General features: G+C 44.3%; 4 protein-coding genes across 5 annotated transcripts in view; 1 reads left to right on the top strand and 3 right to left on the bottom strand.

The window, feature by feature from the left end:
- Positions 1-23,991, bottom strand: part of LOC126561420 (protein Smaug) — a 469,519-nt gene that overhangs the window by 297,986 nt on the left and 147,542 nt on the right. The gene's annotated exons all lie outside the window — the stretch shown is intronic.
- Positions 1-23,991, bottom strand: part of LOC126562512 (protein hairy) — a 579,505-nt gene that overhangs the window by 544,118 nt on the left and 11,396 nt on the right. The window lies entirely within an intron of this gene.
- Positions 18,019-18,826, top strand: LOC126562886 (uncharacterized). Its single transcript, XM_050219484.1, has 2 exons — positions 18,019-18,413; positions 18,487-18,826. Exons 1-2 carry the CDS (start codon positions 18,019-18,021, stop codon positions 18,824-18,826), a joined length of 735 nt encoding a protein of 244 aa, XP_050075441.1.
- On the bottom strand, positions 22,515-23,292 carry LOC126563131 (uncharacterized). Its single transcript, XM_050219756.1, has 4 exons — positions 23,218-23,292; positions 22,983-23,150; positions 22,740-22,898; positions 22,515-22,664 (listed from the first exon to the last, which is right to left on the bottom strand). Exons 1-4 carry the CDS (start codon positions 23,290-23,292, stop codon positions 22,515-22,517), a joined length of 552 nt encoding a protein of 183 aa, XP_050075713.1.

Below are 23,991 nucleotides of genomic sequence, written 5' to 3'. Positions count from 1 at the left end.
CCGAGTGGACAGTTTCAACGTTGAGGAAAAAGGCAAAACACATCCTACACTCATGTAGAGTGCAATATGCAGTAACTTACATGCACAAAAGCAAACATACAGAAAGAAACGGAAGGAAAAAAAACATCTTGTGCAAATTGAAAGTCGTCCAAATGGAAAGGACCATACCACACGCAGACGGCGAAACGTAAGCAAATACTGTACGCACGGCTGCGGTCAATCGGTTTGCCAACGCGCCGCCATTGCCCGTGGCGGCGTGTGTTTTGCCAGTTGGTGCAGTATGCAATTTAATGTTGGCCACAACAACAAAACGGGGTGCATCGTTGAGTGGTTGTCCAAACAATACCCAATATCCCGTACTCGGACTTTAGCTGTGGAAGGGCTGTGCTGTCGGTCGGTCAACTCTTTTGCTTTTCGGGATGGCTCGTGGGGAGCGTTGAAATTATTTTATTTATTTTAAAATACCACACACGAAGAGGTGCGGTAAGGAGGCTGGCGGATGATGCAGAGGGCAATGGTTTATGTTTTGGTTTACTATCTCACCGATCGGGAGCTGTGAGGGTTGTTGGATTTGGGCCTTTTTGGTGATGTTAGATTCAGCAAACGCGCTTACTTATCCTTCTCGAGATTAAGTATTGGGTTCAGCACAAGGTTACATAAAAATAAGGGGATGAATGTATACGAATATTTCATCTATTTGGTAGAATTAAAGGGACTGTTTGGCAGATTTTAAGCGAAAAAATTATACTTTAAAAGTAGATACATTGTACCCAGTAACCATGTATTATAATTTTAGAACTTTATGGATTCCTTTCCCAAAATATCAGACAAATGGCCGTTTCTTCCCTTAGCGAACACCAAAGCGAACCATTTTCAGTGAAAAAAGTCTCCCCGAGTCTGTAAACCATAAAACGATTGGATTAATGCACCTCGAAGCACCGTAAATTACACTCATGCCAATTCTAACCACCCATGCTGAAACAATTTTTGGAAGTCAAAATTGAACTGCCTCCGGTCCACCAAATCACGGTGGTTCATGGTTCAAACCGATCTTGCCATCCGGAGCCTCATAATCCCCAAAACCGGACCCTGCATTGGTAATTGTAGCTGCAACCCGGCTTCACACTGGTCGCCCATGTTGGATGGAACCTCTGACCGGCGGCGAACATAAAACATCCGCCACCATAAAGTAAGCAAAACCACACACGTGGCCATACAATGGCTCCCCAAAAAGGGTTTTTATTTTGCATCCTTGAGCCTCCTTTCCTTGAGATTTGTACTTTGTTGCTGTTGCTGGTTCAACTCGTGCTGATTTTGTCTTTCGCCCTCGTAAGCTAACTTCTCAAAAAAGTTTAACTCCCCCGGGCTGCCCTCAGCGGGTGCAGTATTGTATTAACAGCGTCCGGGCAGAGTAGGTGGTCCCGGTATGCTAACCAAACAGCCAAACCCCGGGAGCATAAGCGCTACATTCGCAAACAAAAGCCTTTTCCTGCTTCGTCGTACAGCCACTACCGCGAATGCAAACTTCCCGGCAGGTTACTTCGGGGCGTAAAGGATATGGAAAGCGGAAAGAAACTGCCATAAAGCCAAGTGCAACCAAGTTAAGGCGGAAGGCGAACGGCGCAAAGCAGGAGGTGTGTAGTGTAAATGAAAGCTTTTCATTTCTGTGCAGAAACCGTGCCTGCCATAATTCACCCGCTTACTTGTGGGCGTCAGTTACACTTTCACGCTTATCGATCAGTTTGTGAGATTTGTTTAGTGTTTTGTTTTTCTTTTTGATTGCTTATTGCATTCATTTTGTTGCTTTTTATGTTTCGCTTATGTTTCATTATTGTGTGAAATTTTCAAATCACATATCTTTCTGTTTTATTGATATTTTTGGTTTTGATGACTATTCCCAGTTGTACAACATTCGAATGATTCTAAAATTTAACTAATTGTAATAAAATAAATTAATAATTTCCCAACGCTGCTTACAGCTGCAAAAAACTGGATCATCGATCCGTTATCCTATCCAGCATGCGTTATCCTATTCCGTCATGCCCACTCATGCCTGTTACGGTTTATAATATTTCACCGTTTTACACCTGTACCGTACCGTGCCGTAGCAAACCTAATCAAAAGCAAGGCAGAGATGCGCACAGGAAATGCATCCAATTTCTATTCTACTGCATCATCCAGAGACCAGAGGGTGTCTCTCTAGTAAATTCGATCACCCTACGGGAGTTCCCTCGACAAAGCAACGAAAAAAAAAAAAACGCACAAGAAAAAGGATCCCTACGATCTATTCCTTAACACAGCTTAAGAACCTTTCAACAAAACAAAACTACCAAAAATGCACGAGGAAACCTCGAAACGATCTCGGTCCCTGTGTACTTCGGCACAATCAAAAACACATACTTTCCCACACTTTTGCGTTCGTTTTCAGTCTAGTCGTGCGTGTCCTTGGCGAGTTTGATGCGACCTGCCCGAATCACCTGCATGAAATAGGAAACATTACAGATGAGCCATCTTCCATCCCTCCGTACGTTCGTGCTCGATTCGGATAGTGTTCGTTCGCCCGTTGCATTTCCTGTTTTCGGACCTTGACGGGGTTCGCATGTAATCCGACCGAACCGTGTCCTTAAAAAATCCGTTCTAAAGGAACACAACAAACGAAAAAATCTGACGCACTTGTCTTCTATTCCCGTTCACCCTCTGGTACTCCTTTCCATCAATCGATCACAATAAAAGCGAGGATTAGGCAAGCTGGAAAAGAGGCAAACAAAACAAAATCTTCTATATGTGTAACACACATCAAAGTTCGACGCAAGGATGATTATGTGGCGCAGGAAGGAGAAAGGTTAAACGCAGAAAAAATCCATCATCCAATATGCCCATGACGGTCTAAATCCTGAGCCGTTTCTAGCCGTTACTGATGTGGACTTGATCGAATGAAGAAAAACGAAAATGTGAACAAAAAAGGAGAGAGAGAGAGTGGGAAAGCGAACTAAAAGGACCAAATCCCATATTCATTCGATTCGTTCCAGTTTCGATAGGGACCAACGTCTCCGCTGGCACGTTACCGCCCCCATCGTTGCACATTCGATTTCGTTGGCGATTCAACCCGAAAACATAAATCATAATGCGTCCCCGTTCTCTTTCGAACTGGCCGGACTGTATATGCCAGCAGGTGCAACGATGCCGAATGTTTATTAGGCTGCCATCGAAGCGAAAGAAGAGGGTTGAGTAAACTAAATCCTTCCCTTTTCCATTCTCCGGGCTTGAAAGGATCAGTGCGATCGTTCCCGATCGACTGCGCTCATCATTCGTCATCATCCGTACGGTGCGAGGTTCCGGGGATCGATGGATTCGAGGGAGGGTTTTTTTCCGTCATTGTGCAGCATTCCCAAAATACCACCACCGACGATGGGCGAACCAGACAGAAATTATAGCCCGCGGGAAGGAATGCCGGTTAGCGTCACTTGTGGAAGTGGAGAAGGGGAAGATAGAGATAGAAAGAAAGCGGGAGCGAGTGGCTTTATCAAGCAGCGCACGTTGGACACGCGCTTCGGGCACCCGGGAGTCTCCTGTCTGCCACGGTTGTCTTTGATGTAATTATGGTGCTCTCTTGCGCTGGTTTCTGTTCTTCAAGCGCAACTCATTTGATTGAAGCCAGCAAAACAACCTTGTGCATCGAATGTGTAAAAACTGCAGAACCGGAACCGATAGGTAAACAATCATATTGTAATTGATTTCCGTAATTAACGATCAATCTGTTCGAATGCCCGCCTGCTGATTGTTCCAATTAAACCTTCATCCGTATCGTTGATTGATAAGGGGATGCAGTTGATTTATGACAGTATCCTTGTGATGTAATCCTTTTCATCTTTTTAAAATAGTACGATATTTTAAAATTATTTCGAAATTCGGTGTTTCAAATAACTACTGCAGCTCTAGTCAAGTAATAATCTCTTTTATACTGTTCGTGCTTCTACACATAACTTACGTGAGTCAATGAACACACATGAATCAGAAAAAATGGCGCCTCAGCCGTACTAAGGCACGATAAGCACAACCCCTTTCTCTCTATCTTTCTCTCCAGTTTCGCTCGCTGTTGGCGCGCGTATCGCCTCGCCTAGAACACCCAGCAAACTTCCCAACCCCCACCAAACCAGTCGTTATCGGTTTTGTGAAGCGGCCGCCATCAGGCCCGCCAAATACTTTTGAAGCCCACAAGCAAAAAAGGGCGGCCGCCCCGTGCTTGTTCGTACGCGCCTCAACCTGACAGCGAACAGCGCTTTTAATCGAAAAACCCTCGGGCGGTAAGATAAAATGCCCTACCACTCTTATCAGCTATCCGTACGGCTCGGCGTTTTGCGCAAACGATGCTCTTGTGTGGTGCTTTATCGGAAGGCTAGCTAGCTAGAGGGTAGGGAAGGGATTGAGTTGGTTTAGAGGCAATAGCGACTCCGTGGTTTGAGGTGTGACCGTGTCAGGTGCAGCAACTTGATGTTTTACCTCTGGCGTTCCTTGTTTCTTGCCCGATCGGAAGTTAAGTTGCGTTCGTGGAATGGAGCAAAATGTCCACGATGAAGCAATTTATCAATGATTTTTTTCTTATTTGATAACAATTCATAGTTTAGTAATACTTTCTTTCGATGATGTCATTTTCTGTTCATGTACTAGGTCGATGTTATGCAGTTCCCTTATTTGCTTTTTGTTTAGTAAAGTTACTAAGTTGTTTTTTTCATTTGCATCGTACATTTATATGACAGGCTTTTAAAGTCTACTTGAGTTGTCTGTTTGCTATCGTATGATGAAATAAGATTTTTCACAAAAACTACATTTGTTTATCGGTTCATTTTATGTCAAAGGTCTCCCAAATTTTATTACCCTAAACGCCTATACGATCCAATCCCTGAACCACCCACGAGGAAACGGAAACCTTTCCCGGGCGTATTTTTCCACAACAGTCAAGTGTTTCACATGAATGCGACATCTACAAACAACCTAAGCCTCAACAGAAGAAAAACACATATCCTATCTCACTAAGCGTTTTCATTGCCCCAAAAAAACAGCAAGAATGTTTTAAAGCGTTTTTATTACCACCAACCCTCGAGTGTCCTCAGAGGTGTAGTAATCCTGTGCACAGTGTGGCCGTTTATTTCCTCCGGAAAGAAAAACAGCCATCCAAAGTGCGTGACGTACAAACATAATTTACAGCGTTGCACTGTGACAGTCGGCATAGTAATGCAGCGATGCACAAAAACCAATAAAACCGTTCGATAAACCATATCCGTCAAATTTGGCTCTTTGCACTCGAGCGCGCCGTGCTTCGAAATATTAAACGCATTTTTAAGTCGTTAAAAAGTTTTTACAGTAAATTAAACCATAATACCATCCTTGACGCAGGGACACACACAAAGCGACTGTGACAGGAAGGGTGTCGTTTTTCCGTTTAAATCGTAAAAAAGCAACAACAGAAACTATCAACTGTTGGTACACAACAGTTGTCTTCGGTATCCCGGTATATCGGTGGCTTGTACTGGCACTCGTTCCGGGAATCCTTCAGGAGATTCGGTCTATGGTCGGTGAATAGCAGCAATCAGCGTAGCAGCGTGTCCGCTGTTCAAGTGGGCACCGAAAGCAAACAGTCCAGTGCTTGAAGAAGCTGGTAGAAAAGGGCATATACCTCATCGCACGTACAGCGACGGCTGCTGATCCTAAGAAAACATCCTCGCCACTCGTCTACGGGGCTGCTCAAGTCACGGGCGAGGTCCCTTATCTTAATCCTTGCACCAGCACAACCGCCCTCGTCATAGTCATCATCGCACTGTCGTCCTAGTCCGGTGAAGGCGTGCACACTTGTCATCGTCGTCGTGGTGGGTGTCGGATCTGAAGTGTTCCGGGAAGCTACAGTTCCCTGGTTCGGGGACTGTTCCGTAGCGATTCCGTAGGATGCAAGGTGCAGTTTCAATGGGTTTTTTTTTTTTCTTAGCTTCGTTCCGAAGGTTAGGAGAAACAATCGATGCAGTACAGGACAAGATGCAATATGGCCAGGGATGAGAGCGTGCGATATGTTCACCCATTTACCGCCTGTCGTTAAAACATTCACAGCTAATCTGAGGCAGCAAAAGAATCATGTGAGGCGGCAAATGAGTGAGGAAGAATATTATCCTCCGAATGGCAACAGCATTTAAAATAACATAAGTGGGTTATAGAATTGATTTTTTAGTAATTTAAAGTCAATTGAATAGTTTAGCTCGAACTACAATTTTAAATCGATTTCTTCAATTAAAGAACACATTTTCGTTTCATAAATTCCGACTGATTTAATCAATCTAAACGTTTGATTCCGGATCTTTAAGTTTTCTGTCATGCTCCTTCGAAGCCATTCGCATGAATCGGATCGCTATCATCATTGCAATCCCATCAGCATTAAGAATCCAACTAACTGTGCTCATCGAACTGGCAGACAGTTAAGCTTTGTTGTATCACTGTAATGACGTACATTGGACGTTAGCTACAAATTCTCCATACATTGTTTCTATCTAGGCATCTATCTATTAAAATTGAAATCATATCAGCGATCAGTACTAACAAACATTTACAACAGAACTGCAGCGAAAACGAGAACAGTACAGTTTCCGGCCCGTTATTGGCGTATGAAACTGACAAGTGTCCGACAGACACCCCGGCAACCTCCATGCACCAAGCCCCCGCCCGCAAGGCCAGACAAAACATGGCCACAGTTCCACAATAGCCACGCGGCCCGGATTTTTTAAACCGACCGACCGTTTCTTGTACCACGGCTCGTAGTTCCGTGCGCGAGCATGTCACTACGTCGGCACGCAACACCCGTAGACGCACTTAAAGCGGGCATCCATCGTGTACTCCCGCGCACGAATGTTCGCACGCACGCTCACTACAAAACGGTTACAGTTGGTCGGCTTTTTTTCTGTGTGTTTCTCAACCCCCATTTGACCCATTGACTGGGTCTCTATCTAGACGGGTCGTGGTTGCATACCGAACGCGTAGGGGGAAAAACGGGCTGATGCGCGCGGGATGGTGGCTACATGGCGAGCCGACGAGGTCTGATAAGAAGCGCACGGAACGCGCCAGTCTGCGGTATTGAGAACGAGACCTCGGTGGGGGCCAAGCGCATACCCGAAGCGCTCTACACCGCCGGATGCAGCTACAACTGGACAGGATGCACGTGGCCCTTGTGAGAAGGGGGCAGAGCGGTACGGACGGGTGGTTGCAATTGATAAATGCGGCTCGCATGGATGTAGAAGGGCAGCGGTCGTAATGCAGCTCGCGTGGGGTGCAAACCGCGTGGCAGTGCAACCCCCGAAGCCACAGACCAGACCGGTGGAGATATCTCAAACATTTGAACGATGCATGCGCCAGACGGTAAAGAATGCTTCAATGCTAGCCCCGGTTTTTTGTGGGATGTTTACACCAGACGCTGATTGAAACATCAGCGCCCAGTTGTGGTTGGAGTTGTAGCACATAAAATGAACCACATGCTGTGAAGATTAAAGTTTGCAATTCTGATCGTAACCCGTCTAGACGATTATTTTGAACTATAAAGCAATCGTGGGTTAGTAATGTTATTATATTTCCAAATGAGTTCATCAAATGGAAGGTACAGATCCTTTTTCTTGAAATGGGTCACTAGGAAATGGAGTTTTTTTAAATATAACTTTATCCCAGAATCATAAATTACAAAACTATTAAAATTCAATTAACTCCTTAAATAAACTTACTAAACCGTGTCCTAGGTGGCTGTTCTTTTTCTGTAACCTGAACGAAATCATTGCTCTATTTCTGCAGCAGGTTCTTGCTGAAGAATGCATTAAAAATTCAAGGACATTTCTTCACTCAATTTTAAACTTAATGAAGAAGAAACCTTGTCAAACTTAATGAAAAAAGCATATCCTTAATATGTTTAAAAACTTTCTACAGGTATGTGCTTTATACAATTTGAACTCCACTAATATTTTGAAGTAATCTTTTCGGCAAAAAAATGTTTGTTTCAAAAACGTTTTCATCAAATATTATTCTTTGATTTATACAAGCTGAGCCTAAAGAATAAACAAAAACATAACAGTGGGCAATGCTTTATTGTCACCTGCGTGAAGTTGATCGATTTGATTTAGTCTTTGTCGTGAAATCTTCCAGCAAATAGACGACGAAGTGTCATCCCTTTTACAATATTTATATGCTTTCTGCGAACCATTAAAACACAGTTTTTTCTCAAATCGGTTTATGTATGTTTTTTATCCACACACAATCCACACAACACGACAACACCTGACTGTATTTATCAAAGCCAATCGATCAATTTCGGTGAGCAAACACGCCGAGCCGAAACCGAAAACCTTTCCTTGCTGAAGGAAGCAAAAAGGCACTAATCAACGGTCTAATTGCGATGGACAGTGATGCAAACGCAGGTAATTCCCTGACACCCTTGTCAACCGGTTGACACTTGCCACTTGCCGTCCAACATTCCACGAAAAAGGTACTGGTGTGCGCCATCCATCCAACGCAGTGGGATGTCAACCATTATGCGAACCCCAAGCCAGGACACACGCATCTGACACGCAGCTTTCGTTAGCTTTCTCAGGCCCACGGTCGATGCTGCTACTCGAAAACAAAAGAAATCAGGATGCTATAGGCAGCCTCTCTTCAACCAGTTACGCAGCCAGGATTCAGATCTTATCGGAGAAACTGCTTACAATTTATCTAAAAAAGATTCCACACTGTGACCGGTGGGCATAAAACACGATCCTCTGAGTTTGCTTCTTCGGTTGCTAGTTGGAAGCCCTTTTTATTGCTTTTCATTGCTTCCATACGATCCATGATCGTTGATGGTTATCGAATGGTTCGATCATGCGGGTCGTGTTACAACTATTAGACAAACAATGCTTAAGAAACCAACAGTCTCTAATCCACCATTTAACGATCATGTGTTACGGTAGTTTCCTTCATTTGCGCGGCACTCAAACACTGAATCTGTCATTTGCCATGGTTGCTTCTTGAGGGAAATGACTCAAGTGCCATCTTTAACGGCAAGGCCACACAACGGTTCTGCTCACCACACACACACATATGGTCCACAGTTTAACGATCGGCATTCGGCACCGACAAGCTCGTTAAAACCGATACGCAAATGCATCGATGCCTGACGCCTCATCACGCCATCGGAAAATGATGCATGCAAGAAGGATTGGTGACCGCGCAAGGCCATCCCATGTGAGACGGTGCGATGCAGCTGCATCTCGGGTTTTCTGGGTGGACTTTTAGTACGATCATATCCGGATCGCTCTGAAGGACCCACCCAGCAGTGCACCACCGGCGAACGCTCAGCATTCGTGCATTCGTGCATGACCGTCAAATTTTCACATAATCTGTTTCTGTTTCTTCGCTCTTCCTTCTGGAAAAGTGCCACGGTTGGTGTCGGTTTCGTTCGTTGCACGGTACTTGGTATCTTTCTGAGCATGTGTTTCCTCTTGCTCTGCGTCCTCCCTCGCTTCGAACCTAGGTGGCAGTGGCGTTCAAGTGTGCATCTGCGTTGACGAGAGGATTAAAAGGGCTTGCAGAAAAAGGGTTTTTTTTGCTGCTGCTGACGATGCCTTGCCCGTTAACTTCGAGGGGGATTTGCATCCACTCTCGGTTTTCTCGGAAGGCTGCAAGTGGCAAGTGCGTGATGGTGTGTAAAGAATGCATTTCCGTCATTTCGCTGGTGCGATTTGTTTGTCTACTCTGATGATGATCTCTGTGTCTCTCTGGGGGGCCTATTCTGGTAATCCGGTTGTAATAAGAGCGAATGAAGCAGGATGCAAAAAAATATTTGTATTTTTTATTTTTCTATTCAACTTTATAGTTTCTTAGTGCGAACGAAGAATTTTCTAATAATTTAATTTTGGATACCATGACTTTGTAAAAAAATATTTTAAGCGACAAATATAGTCAGCAAGGGTTTATATTCAATATGATTCCTAAATTAAAACAGTCATATCTACTCCACCGTAAGTTCTGATAATAATAGTCATGACGAAAGCAAAATATCTATTACACAATGCACACCCGATGACTCAAACGGTCGCCACCATCAACCATGACGGGTTGATCCAAATCTATCAACAAACATGTCACTATTTCTACTATGCAAACGACACAACTGGTGCCAGATGTCGCCAACCTGACGATGAAGCAACACCGATCGCTTGAAGACTTAATCTGCAGGTTCCCAGCAGCAATTTCTGTGCTCCTCCCCGGAAAACCACAGCGCTCGATTGATTTCCCATCGATCGATCAATCCCTACGCGCCATCCACTGCTGCGTGTGTGTGAATGAGCATTTCGACCCACCGATACCTAACCCAAAAACCACACCCATCGGCTCGTCCAAGACTCGCGTTGAGGTCCTCTCCTATCGCTCATCGAACTGGTCTGGTACGCTGGACCAGTTTGTTTGCCCACCACCCGATGCCGATCATCAGTGAGGTGGAGTATCATGTGAAAAGCAAACACTGTCGCCACCGGGGCTCGCGTTTGTCTACCGCAAACAAGCTTCAGCCACGCTGCCCCGGCAAAGGTGAGTAGTGACCATTTTTCGGACACCGAGAGCGGTGCGCTGGTAAACAAAGCTAAAGCCCGAAAGGAAAAATAAAAACGATCAGTACGCAACGGGCACCGCTGGGAGTGTCCGAACCCGAACCCTTATCTGTAGCGCGGCGATAAAGTCAACAAACCGGCGACCGCTCAAGCCTGGGGTCGCCTCGGGAATCTCGGGGTGGTGACCAGCTACATGATTACCGATATTAACCGCGCACGCTAATGGCGTGGGTAAATACGGGGTGAGCCCGCGCGCAACTAGAGCTGACCCATTGCGCACACCAAATCGGGCGGAGGTTCATCACATGCTGAACTTCGGTGAAGCAACGCGCCTCGTAAGCGCTACGCAAACAGCCGGAGGACGCCTTCGAGAGCTGTACGGTGCCCGGGCGGCAACTTGCAGGGTGGCGTATGCATTTCCACAACGACATATTCCGCTGCAGTTGGGTCGGAAGCCACCCGAAGCCGGGAGTTGGTTGTTTCTGGTAGGACCTTTTTTTATTTTGGAGTGCTTCGTCCTCTGCATCGTTTGGGTTTACCGTAGGAGAACGGACGGAAGCATGCTTCGCAATGGTGGTTGGATTTTTGAAGCGATACGCCTACAGCATTGAACCTGATCGTCTGCTGCATTGGTGGGAAAATAAAACGGTGACCAAAGCCAGTGAGACACCAACGCTTAACGCACTGACTTGGGTTTCTCAGCGTTTACTTGGGTGTCTGATCGTAAGTAGGTGGTAAAGACTTGCTTGGGAGTTTCTGTACATCATGTTCAATGAAATGTTTAATTAATCAGAATTATACACTGTGTCTTATTTAAAGACTTTGGTGTTTTATGTCATTTTGATAACCAATCAGGTTCAGTGAATAATTTAATCAAAATATTCCTAAATAAAATTTATTTGCATAGAGATGCTGGTGGACGACGTTAACAACCAGTGCCGTTTTAGTTGATTATACATAATCATTTTTTTAAACAATAATTTAAATGGTCGATGGATTAGTTTTTAATAAAAATTTTAAAGACTAGCACGGTCATCAAGTTTGATATCAAATATCATTGATAGGAATTAAACACTACCTACTGGAGCTTTTGTGCCAACGGAAAATGCAAAGGATAGTTCTAATAAACCCGGCACAATCCATGAATAATCCTTGAAGATCTGATCACTAAACTATTGAAGCTAAGTGAAGGTCTATAATTATTTCCATAAACAATTTTAAACAGGTTTCAAGACATTCAATCACTAATTTTGACTATCACCTCCAACTTGCTGTCAACCAACGATGTCAAAACAATTTGTTTCCCCCGCTAGACATGCTCGGTGGAAGCTGAACCTAACCTCATTAGCGATAGCATTTGGTGTTGGATAATCACACTGATGTTACACTTGTTGTGAAATAGATTGTTGGCAAGGTTTGGTAAAAGGACAAAAATCTATGTGACCGAAAACAAATGTTGCAACATTAACTGCGTGTCACACATGTCGATAATTATGGAACCGTTGTCCTTCAAAGGTTCCAACGCATACACACACAGACCGCTTGAGCTCGCTGAATTTGGTTCCATTTCGAGCGCTAACCCCTTGATTCGGTATCCTGAAACTGTGTCTCCTTTTGTTTTTGGGTTTGGTTTTTTTATGCGTTCGATACTAATCTTCCGCCACGTGGAGCTACCAAAAAAGGTGGAAGGTGGGAGGGGAAGGGGGAGAGGTGGTCTAGCCCTAAATTTATCTTCCCGTCACGGCATTGAACCAACCCACCCGGGTGGTAATGCTTTACGCACTGCAAAAACCCGATCCGACCGAAATCAGAAACGACGCACGAAACCGGTGTAATATTAATGATGAAACGGTCTAAACACGGCACCGAGTCAGACGGTGGCGGTGTACCGGTTCCGATCTTGATGCATGCAACGCTGTGTCCACGTGCGCAGTTCGAGATCGGCTACCGATGGTGATGGTGCCCGGTGGAATGCGCCCAGCCTGACATTGAGCCACGATTAGGACAGGTGAGCGAGCGGAACATCGACACGTTGATCGATTAGGTTTCAATTATCTGACGGCGTGTGACGTCAATGAACGCTGGTGCGCCCAAAAAATCCTCTAATCCACTCTCGAACCAACGGTCGGAAACTCGGCCTGCAAAAGGCTAATGCACTCGATCGCTGCCATCGGATCGCATTGGACGGCAGGTACGGTGGGTATGTGTGGGCCTGTGGTTCAACATTCCGTACTCGACAAGCAAACCTGACTATCCGGATGGTCTGGACAAGCGGGCAGTTTGGTAAGGTTAGAATGGGAGGCTAATCTTTTGGAGGGCGATTTGTTATTGTGGTCTATTTTTAGACCATTGCAAAATGTGGCGAAATTCATCAACCGGTGGCGAGACAATGAAATTATTGCAGAGATGGTGAAATTACAAACAAATTTAAAAAATAGAAATAACAACTAAAAAGTACGGAAATCAATAGAGAAAAACAGCTCTGTAAGGTAGTGTTTTCGAAAGTTTTCACAAAAATTGCGGGTTGGAAGGAACAATACTTCAACTAAGGCAACTTAAACTAGACTTAAAAAAAGGAAGAATATATTTTCAAACGATGTGATTCTAAGGATTTCAAAAGAAATCCGGAATAACGTAGTATTGGCGATAGAACCAGTACAGGAGAATTGCTGGCAACAAACTTAGCCAACAGTCCACCAACAGCCATGGAAAGCACAAATTCAATAATTAAGCATGTACCAGTAGACGACGGTGGCGACGAGTTAGACCAACCAATTATCGTTATCAACTGTCGTTTTGTCGGTGTAGCTGAGCGACAGTGGCAACTTTCCTACACGCTACTAAACACGCGCTTGGCAAAGGTTCCGCAACTCGAATGTCCTGGACAAAAGCAAGAAGAAGAAAAACACTAGCTGCACGCACTAGCACGGCACGGTCGGCTATTTGTCCTTGGTAGAAATTAAATTTTCGTAGCATGTCGGACACATTTCTTGCAGCATGTTTACGTCAGTCTTTTTCGGCGCTAGTTGAACGATAGGCATCAATCGCAAATGATTTTGCAGGTTATGATCGAGCCAGGGACGAGTTTGGCGTAAATTTTGAAGATGTATCTTTGTTTCGTTTATAGTTCAACAGCTTTATATCAGTTGTTGAACAAAAAAGTTAAACAAATAATATAAATATTTATGCATAAAGCAAGCTAAAAAATAATTTATATCTGTTTCATCTTTTCTAAGAGCAACGCGCTCGCTATCTACAAGAAAGTGATCGATTGTTGAAAAATTGTTGAATTTAAATATAAAGAATAATTTAGAGTTCAACTGAATTTATTACGATATGATCATTGACTCTATTTACTCGCTAAAAATAAATTCAAGGTCTTTCTGTCTGCTCACCGTCGGTACTGCTCGACGAAACTGCTCGAAATCGACGCGAGGCCAATCCGATCCAGTCGGCCTTTCCCAACCGGAACCGTCTTGTGACTGATTATTTAATTCCTACCCCACTCGATAGTCCATTCTCGGGTCGTACGGCCTAAGCCCCTTCAGTGCGGTCGCTTGGATTGGCATTATCGCTTTGCCTGCCACACTCTTGCCACCTAATCCTTTGCCCGTCAACTTCTCCCCACCAAGCATTGGATTGTGATCATTAAATATGCCAATTAGACAAAAGTACGATTGCCTACTGTTGTTGTCGTGCGTTACAAACCTGCTCGAAAGCCCGCCCGTTCGCTTATCGCATCCGATCCGGGGTGCACAAATTAAGAGCGGACGGTTAAAGGCGGAGGTCCGCCGACAAACAAGCATTTCGGCAGCGTTGGATTTTTTTTTTTTTTTTCATTTGGCTTCGGTATAGCCGCCAGCCAAAGCTACACAAAAAAAAAGTATAGATTCAAAACTCCCGACTAAACAAACTCCACGGCTTCGGCTTGAAGCTAGAGTATAGAGTAACACATCTCACCAATTTGAGCGCGTGTGCGCCTCCATCGGCCGTCACCACAAGCCATGGCGCGATTATTGACGCTGATACGTGGGCTTTGGTGCTTAGACTTTCAACAGAAACCCACTTAGCTAGGTCAGTTCTCTTTTCTCGGTCGTTCGAAAATCGCTCAGCCACGGTTCGATGATTTCGCACACGTTCCCGGCCAGCTGAATGGTTTGTCTCGCTGTTGCTGTGCTTGTTTCGTTCGGTATTTAGACGAATTCGTCGGTGGTGTTTCACTTTGTTTTACTATTTATTTATTTTTTGTCCATTCCGTTCGCAAACTCGCAGGCACGCGCTCGTGCACGCGGATACCCAACACCACATTGACAGTCAAATTGAAATAACTTCTAGGCAAAGCAAAGAAAAAATACACGACACATTACGATTTCTGCAAGCTAATGCACTCGGAGGATTGGATTGGTACAAAAAAATGTAAAATACACAAATAATTCTTGAACACGTTTCAAGCGTTACCCACTTGGTCCACCTTCAGGTGTCCCCGAGTGTGATCGGGCATCTGTTCGCGTACCGTCGTTCCTCAAGGGGAATGATTTCGATGAATTGATTTGTTTTGTTTTTTTGTTTGTTTAATTTCAATACCATTAACCATTATAGTATTTTTATTGCTTGATTTGAAACACTTTTGTACGGCATTTGGGTTTCGATTGATTTTGTTTGGGTGGACGGTGCATTTTTTACACCCTAGCTGTGTGCATAATGTTTGGTTTTTGCATCGCATTTTTTTTTTGCGGAATTGATTTTAATTGCGTTGTAAATAAGCGCGTGGGCTCAAAGTCCACCAAGCGCAATCGTTATGGCGATAATAAATTATTTAAAAAGGTGCGAGAGAAAAAAATGGCAACCTTTTCTACAGTGAAAAAACAAAAACTCAAATTGCACGTCAACGAGCTGTCATTTAATGCCATTATGGGGACGAAAAACGGACCTTGCCCACTCGGTGTCGGTGAAGACCGGAGCAACCTGCTTACTGTTGCTTAGAGCATTTACCTGAAAACACTGAACGGGTTGAGTTTTTGCTTTATGCTTCGTTTAATTCTTTACTAACTAAGCTGTTTTACTTTTTGTTTGATTGTTTTGCAATTTCGGTCACAGACGATGCTCACATAGAATTTACTTGACGCAGGTCAGGCGTGCTGGTGTGCTGGCCGAACTCGTCGAACAGGTTCCTAGAGACGTATTTGGAAAACTTAAGTTACTTCTCTCGCTGCCCCGGAAAGAAACAGACACAGACTATCGGATGTCCTCAAACCGACAGAAGGACGTAAGGAAGGAAGTTCAACGTGGTTGGGTGCTGTAGCTAGAGCACCGGGTCCAAATTCGATGCTTAGTGCCAGCGCCACCGTGAACGGTTTGATCAAGGTTGGGCTTTGCATAGTGTATGAAAGGGGTTGAGTGCCTCTACTAATCGGCGAATTGATTCCATAAATTAAGGCATTAATTATTTGTAATTCGCGGTGTATTTACTGGCTAAGAGCCTGCGTTATAGTGGCCATTAGGATTGATTTAGCAGCAAATTAATTCGGACACCTTTATTAGTAGAGTAACATGGGACGGGATTTGTTACAAAACTGAGTTTAAAAATGAATAAAGAAAATAACACGGGACTGAGGTTTTGCAGACAACGATTATAATGATGAAATTGGAGTAAGATATCTGAGTGTTCTATGCGCAATCACTACTCAATTAGAGTAGTGAAGCTTATTACACATCTGAAAAACAAATGCATAATCCGGTAACTTCCTAATTTATTGCTTTTGGCTAAATCTAGCAAAGCTCCAAATCGCCACAGTTACACTCGCACATCACGTGGAAGCTATGAATCCAAAACCACAGAATGTGATGGATCTTTGACGTGACTATTTGTTGAATGACACAACGATTTAGGAGGAACATGATTCCCTGCGGTTGTATGAATACCGTTGCGACACTCGTTGGTGTTGTATTTCTCGCACCTTATCAACATGCTCCCTACCATCATCTTCCAGCGTCCAGTATCCTTGTACAATGAGACATTTGATCACACAGACTCAGCGTTTTGATCATCCCCCGAGTAAGCTATCCTTAGAAGGAAACCAATAATATCAATCTGAACGTCAGTTCACCCACAACTAGAGCATTTTATCTAAACAATCGTTCTAAGTTGCACCCGCCGGTCGCAACATTGTTTTCCCACCACCGACCGACTATTGCACACGCGCCTATCGCCAACCAGTCAGGATTGTGGATCATTAAAACTACATCAATCAACTTCCGCCCACCCGCGGAATCCCGCTGGTAGGAAAACACCGCCATTCTTCATACGGCATTGGGGTGTCTATGTTTCGCCCGTGGCACCGTAACCACACGCCATGTGCTCGCGGTTATACTGCTCGAGGCTGTTGTGGAGAGGGCGGGCAAGCAAGAAGGTGGAAGATTATTTATCATTTTTCGCCACCTAACCTGCTGGGGCGCTACCGGTTTGACACTTGACGTATTCATTAGATTACCATGCAAATAGCGACCGCCGCGAATCGGTGCCTCGTGGTTACATTGGTAACCGCCTTCCACGTTGAGCCCGTGCACGGATCTTTTTGCAGCCGCAGCGACTAGCAGAAGCATAAATAAAAAAGCATCAGACGTGAAGTTATCCTTCGTATCTAATGATCTGGCAAACATGCACACCCTATGTTGCACCGTTGCGGTCGACCAGTCCAAGGGCGCTAGACATGTTAGGTTGGATCAAGCGCACGCTTGTAGAACACAATTTTTAGGTTCTATCCAAAACCACACGCCTACAGACTTACATACATCTTGCAGCAGCAGCAGCAGCAGCAGCAGCAGTCGAGCAGTATACGAGCAATACGTGTTCAGTTTCGGTACAGAAAAATTAGTAAACAAAACGAGCTCTAATCTAACTGAGCCGTGCAAAAACGAAAACTTAAACTCACATAATCGCTAATGAACAACAAACGCCGCTACATCCTGCCGGTAATTGGTTGGGTTAGTTCGTTTTTATTTTTTGAGAGTGCGAAGTGGTTTCATTTTGATTAATAAAATAGAAATAAAAAATTAAACAGATAGTACACACGATAGCCCTAAGACCCTAAGTATGAAATCAGTAACAAAAAAAGACCACAACTTTTCTAGGATTCTGAAGGAGAATGCTGATCGCACTAACTAAAGATCAGCTTCAACTCTTATTATTAAGGAAGGTATAACAAAGGAAGGTTTAACAAACATTTTAGTTTTTGTTTGCCGTTTCTGGCGAATTGCCATGAATCAAGTAGACTATGGATTTGGATCATTGTTTTGAAACAGTCTACGTGATCACCAAATTATCCAAGTACTCTCTTCAGAATCCACAATAAAAATCTATCTCGGAATCATCGCATCTTTTAACGAAATTCACAAGCAAAATTTTTTTCAAACGATGGAATCCGATGAGGAAAATATTGAGGCTACGGATCCACCAAGCGACCTGTTCGAGCGGATCAAATCACCAATCTATAATTCACCGTTTACTTCATCAACTCATCATCCCGATAGGCTATGGTCTGCGTTTGAAGTCGTGGAAGAAAAAGTGGCAGATATCCCACACCTTGACGATACCACCATCTCCCGCCAACCATTCCCGTGTCCGGCCGGTTGTTGTCGGCAACCGTGCTGTTTGTTTATGTTTACCACACACATCAGCTTCGACCATAAGGATGTACTGGTGGATACGGTGTGGCCCAGTGAACCGACTACGGTGCTGATCGATCCGTACAATAAAGATGCGGAACAGCCTCGGTGTCATAAGCTGTATCTTGTAAGTGGAAAAATTCGGTAAGTTCATGTTCAGGATATTCAATTTGTGAAGGATCGTTTCTTAAACCAGCTCTGACCATCTCATTTACAGAGGCCTAGGTGATGGGAAGCATCGTGATAAGCTTCCCTTTGTGCTAATGTCTTCCAAATTGTCGCTGCAAGGATCTGATCGACTTTTACTGTGGGTTACTGGTCCGGACGCGGGTGGTAGTCTCCGGCAGCATTACACCATGGAGGCTGGCCGTAACGATCACCACAGGTTGCTCCCGTACGCAGTAGCTTTCAGTGGTGAAATCGTGCCCTTGCACAGTTCGCAGGATGCTGCCGTGATACATCAGGCTGGGGTTGGACTCGTTATTCCTGAGCAGCAGATAGACTCGCTTACCGACAGTTGCACGAAACTTCTCGAAGTTTGCGTCCATTTCTATTGATGACATGAGGCATGTAAATGCGATCTGCGCCGGGTGGCTAAACGTTGCGATGGAAAACGGATAAAACGAAAAGAAAATAAAGCTACACTCTGCACAAAAGGAGAGTGCTTGGGATCCGTTGTGCCTTGGTTAACATTTTGAAGAATAATTCATCAGGAAACGCTCCCGTGTTTTGTCGACATTGGACCGAACCGGATCCCAGCGAGCAGCTAATGGGTTTGGCGAAAGGCAAGCAAACTCAATTAGCATCGAGCCGTCGATTGGAGAGTAGCTTGGTGCATAATTTTGGTTAGATCGCGAACCAATCATTCACCATTTCGGCTTGGATCACCATCCAAAGATATCACTCAAAACTTTGTGCAGTAAAATCGTTGCCTGAAACGTGACCCATCACAGCTTTTGTGTGTTTATTGCAATCCGAAGAAGTGTAGGCGGTATAGTTCTTGAAGATGCACCCTAACGCATTCAAATGAAGGATAAAGAGTGTGTGCTTCCTTGAATTGGAAAGTGACATGTTTTCGGGCATTTTATTTGTACAAATCGTTACATAAGCTCCTATAATTATTCCTTCTTCTTTCATTATTTCTATTTGTTCATTACATCCAATTCACTTCAATTGATGTTTTACCGTTTAACCTAGCTTCGGCCTTCCACAAGAATTTCGTTGAAAAACTCTCTCTACTAGCTGACGAATAAAAAAAACAAACCTTTTTGCGGTGCAAGCAACCGAGGTCGTCTGAACGGCGACAATGAAGAAGTTGATTCGCGACGACGGTGTGCGGTGGGTCGATATAGTGCATCCGTTGACACACGCCACAGCGCACGTTCGCCCTGCAGCGCAGTGCAGTGGGACAGCCGTACTTTGTATAACAAACTTTGGCTGCATTCTTGCCCGTTTCGCTTCGTTGAATGTCGTCGACGTCGTTGTCTGTGGCCGTTCAACTGGTGGCCGATTGGCACTGTTTAGACTACGAACGTGGCATGTTTTGGCAGTGCACGGTAGGCTTTCACTGACCGTGTAAATGGAAAAGCAACTGCTTGCATGAATGTTAAAAGATGTTTGAATTCGAAAATAGTAGTAAAACTATGCATAAAGGTTTAAGTTGCAAAATTAACTTTTTTATTTATTTTTGAACGAATTTCAATAATATTTTCTGCCATTTACCTTCCACCAAAACAATTGTAAGAAAATTATACTGTTGGGTTTACTGTTTATGTTGCCAAAAAATGTTGAATATTCTTTGAATAAAGCTGCACAAATCGGCCATGTAGGTGGCCTAAAAGAACTTTACCAGCCAATGAGAAGAATGAGCAGCGAACTGGAAAACTCGTCATAATAGCGAGCGCGGTTAAGAGGTTCTAGTAAGCCCCATTGAGAAAATGTCCCTTCTCGCTTTAGTGCTGAAATGCCTATAGTAAATGCCTGCCTTCTATAGCGAGAAGTTGCATTTTGTCAACATGTAAGTTCCAAAAATAAGTTCAAATAATGCAAAACAAACTCACTAACTAGTGGCTTTGATGATTAACCATTAATTGACCTGGAAAACTGAAAACATAAACCGTTTGAGGCGCTCTAGGAACGATTAAATTCAAACATTAACACTCTTGATAACTGTGATATTATGACTAAAAAAAAACAGTACAATGTCACGACATATTTTGTTTGGTAATGATTTTTCACTTCTTAAAGCATACTTTCATGAGGTTGTACTTTCCGTTTGTATTACAAAACCAATTAATATCGCTTCCCATATGCAAGCCGATCATGTACTCAGCAGGATTTGTTTTTTCTTCATTTACCGTATCATACGCCCCGAACGAAAGCATAATAGTGCTAGCGGTAGCGTAATTCTCACCAACCAGCGAAGCCAACCCCCTATCGAGCACTCAGCCACCCCGCAGGGAGGGAAAAGAACGACGGAATGCACGACAAACGGATGTTTGCTCGATGCCGCTCGTGGCGCACTTACGATTCCGTGCACACGAGCGCCCGCTCCCGGTTCAATTAAAGCAAATTATTTATAAACTCATTTACATTGTTATAATTTTCGCGCGCTCAACCCTTCCCTTTCCACATACACAGCCACGCACTACATACCCGCGCGATCTTGCACAATTACCGTACGCGAGCTCATCGCATCAAAGTGAGGCAAAGGCCCTGACAATGTTACAGTGTGAACAGCGGCCAAAGTGCTTTAGTTGATGGGTACAGGGAGGGTAGTATACCAGCCCAATAAAAAAAAATAACGCTCACACACACGAAACCTTTTCCTTCGCCCTGGTAAGCCGACCGGCACACGCGCTTCGTTGGCCGCACACGTTTGTTATTCTAATGATCGCACAAACCATGGTACGGGGACCGCCGTAATCGGACTTTGGTTTCCGTGCCGTTGGGTCACACGTCGCATAGATTTGCTTCGCCTCGGGTGGACGACGCGCTGGTCGCTTTCGACGATGCTTTCGTCAGCTAATCGCGAACATGAGAACTTTCTGGCCCAAGAATGAGGAAGGGCGAGCGTGCGTGTGTGCCTTGTGGTCACCGCGGTTGTCGACAGCACACGGAGGTCATCAGAGGTTAGCCCTATGGGTTGACTGTCGTTTTTGACGCGCAACGTCATGGAGACAGACTTACAAGCCTTTCCCTTACTGGCTGACGTTACTGCGGTCATTAACTTTGCATTGTTCTTTCCCTCAAAACTGCTCTATTACGGTTGTTGTTTTTACCTTCAAAAAACACGATCCCTACAAAACTCGCGTTGCATAATCAACCCAGTACTAGGATTACGTCCTATCAGCAGTCGCAAAAATATTCAAATTTCACCATCTACTGGTCGTCCGTACCCTTGGAGAGAGATCGGTTGGGGCCGGGCATCGTCTGGACCTTGGCCTCGATCGACGGCGGCGATCGGTCCGTTGTCCCGTCCCTTGGTAGAACATAAATATTAAACGAGAGCTGAACATTCCGTCCGATCGGAATGCAAGTCCACTCCGTCCAGCTCGTGAGAGTCCGGGTGTAAGTTCTTTCACGCAGAGCGTACGATCGTCGTCGCAACCTCGTTTCTTTTTTTTTTTGCATCCTGCTTAGGGATGTGACCCGGCTCATCTACATTCAGCAAGGAGCAGGGACAGTTATATGCTTACGTAAGTGTCACTGGCACCTTTGTTGTGTTCTGTGTATGTGCAGATGCACGCACAAACCACCCTCTACCCTCTACTACTCAGAGAAAGTACAGGCATAGATCGCAGTCATATCTAACGGGTCACTTCTTAATTCCTGAAGCGGGCGGCAATCCAAGCCACTCAGATTCTGACCAATTTGAAATGCAAATTAACAAGTGAAACGCAATCGCAATAGTTCTCATAATTTTCCGACCTTTTACCTCAAGTTTTTAGGACATGGCCGGAGAGCTTTTGGAGTTGATGGGTTGTTGGGTTATTCCAAAAATTAAAAAATCCATCCTCACGACTTGAGTTAGTGCCTTAAGGTGTGCGATGTACTGCAACGTACTATTTTGCAATTCTGCAATGAATTAATGGATATTTGGCATGCTAATATAGATCTTTCATCAAACTTCCCGAAGTAATCGGCATTTTGATGGGTGATGTATAACTTTCCCTTCTTTTATTTGTACTTCGTTTACTTCTTTCCGTATCGTGTTGGTACTGTAAGGATGTTCTGCAAAGCCTTCTACACCTCCACGATGCTGAACTCCATCATCATGCAGGACATTTGGGCCTTTGAGCTTACCTCGAAGAATCCTTTCCAATCGCCTACGAAATCCGGAGGTATCTCTATACCAAAATCACCGACCGGTAGCATCGCAAAGGATTCCTCGTGCTATAAATTATCCCCGGGAAGCTATTAATTATTGGATTCAACCAAACTTCAGCGTCAACATTAAACGCTACTTACGCCTTTAGTGAATGGACAGTCCTTTTTGCCCATTACGCTTGTGATGACGAACCAGGGCTCTGTGCTAATCTGTAGCAATGGGCAAATGTCAAGTATCTTGCGTCCCAACACCGCATCATTCCATTCGCCCTGCTCCAGTCTTTTGGTGTAAATGTTTACCTTTCCGTTCAAGGAGAAGAAGCAAGCTCATGTTAAAGCTTTTGCAAGCAATTATAGTGTAACAGCATAAACTAATATGCTTACCTCGAGTGGGCTCTCAAGTTCGCGGTTCAGGCGTACTTTTCCGTTCAGTACCATGCTATCGTTTTCATCCGGAATGACCTGAAGCTCGGATAAGTCCAGGAGCAGTGTGTCTTCCATCGCGCCCGGACATGGTTTAAGCGATTCACCAAACTGTACTGCAAACTCGCCCTGGAAATCCAAATTTATTTGTCACAAAAGGCACATTCTTTACATACGGAGACACTTTACTCGTCACCTTTGCTAAGTTGAGCAACAGCAATATCACTACGCTGAACAGCAACGGTTTGATCAAACAAGCCAAAGTTGCCATTACTATTGCCTGTATCGGTTTCGTTGCTCAAACATTTATAGAACACTTAAAATGTCCTGCGTGTATGATGAATAGTGTTTTGCCAGATGTTGGTACTATCTTAATTGCACTAACAACATGCCAAAGCCATGTTTTGTCGTGGTTTAGCCATCGAAACATGCTTGTGAACTGAGATGTGATCATGCATGAGATTGTATTACGAGATGTAGTTTAGCTGGTTGGATTCCGGTTCCGGTGTTTGTTGTCCGTCTCATGTACTGGTCCCCCCCCCCCCCCCCCCCCCCTTCTAACAGATGGTAAATTTCAAATGTACAAATTATTGAGTTGCTAAGTTGATCTACTTTTTTTTTATTTATATACCAAGCATGATTTAACTGAGCATTCAATTTCAACATTCAATATTGGTAGTTCATTTTAATTTTACTACATTCTTTAATTAACTGGAAACCAAGCACAACCTTCTAATCGGGTTGCACGTGCAAATGGATTGAGAATCCTTTTTTGCTGTGATTTTGGTTTTAATTTCATACCGTAAATTGTACTTGTACGCAATCGTCAGCGGATCGTTCGTAATGCGAAAAATTACCCGTGCAAGTATCGGCCATCAATCACGGTTTCTAACTGCCGGTAAGTTCTAGCACTTGCGGCGTATCCATACTATGCCCCCAACACACACACACATCCCCCCGCATCACCCCT

This window comes from Anopheles maculipalpis, chromosome 3RL, assembly GCF_943734695.1.
Source record: "Anopheles maculipalpis chromosome 3RL, idAnoMacuDA_375_x, whole genome shotgun sequence".
In the NCBI taxonomy this organism is placed as follows: domain Eukaryota; kingdom Metazoa; phylum Arthropoda; class Insecta; order Diptera; family Culicidae; genus Anopheles; species Anopheles maculipalpis.
Note: the sequence above shows the minus strand (reverse complement) of the source record. Positions and strands in the feature narration are given on the sequence as shown.

Excerpts from the sequence above, each read along its gene's own strand:
- LOC126562886 (XM_050219484.1), top strand. The coding sequence starts at position 18,019 with ATGGAATCCGATGAGGAAAATATTGAGGCTACGGATCCACCAAGCGAC. Across the intron at positions 18,414-18,486 it reads CTTGTAAGTGGAAAAATTCG|AGGCCTAGGTGATGGGAAGC; the intron begins GTAAGTTCATGT and ends TCTCATTTACAG.
- LOC126563131 (XM_050219756.1), bottom strand. The coding sequence starts at position 23,292 with ATGGCAACTTTGGCTTGTTTGATCAAACCGTTGCTGTTCAGCGTAGTG. Across the intron at positions 23,151-23,217 it reads TGTTGCTCAACTTAGCAAAG|GGCGAGTTTGCAGTACAGTT; the intron begins GTGACGAGTAAA and ends TTGGATTTCCAG. Across the intron at positions 22,899-22,982 it reads AACTTGAGAGCCCACTCGAG|GTAAACATTTACACCAAAAG; the intron begins GTAAGCATATTA and ends TTGAACGGAAAG.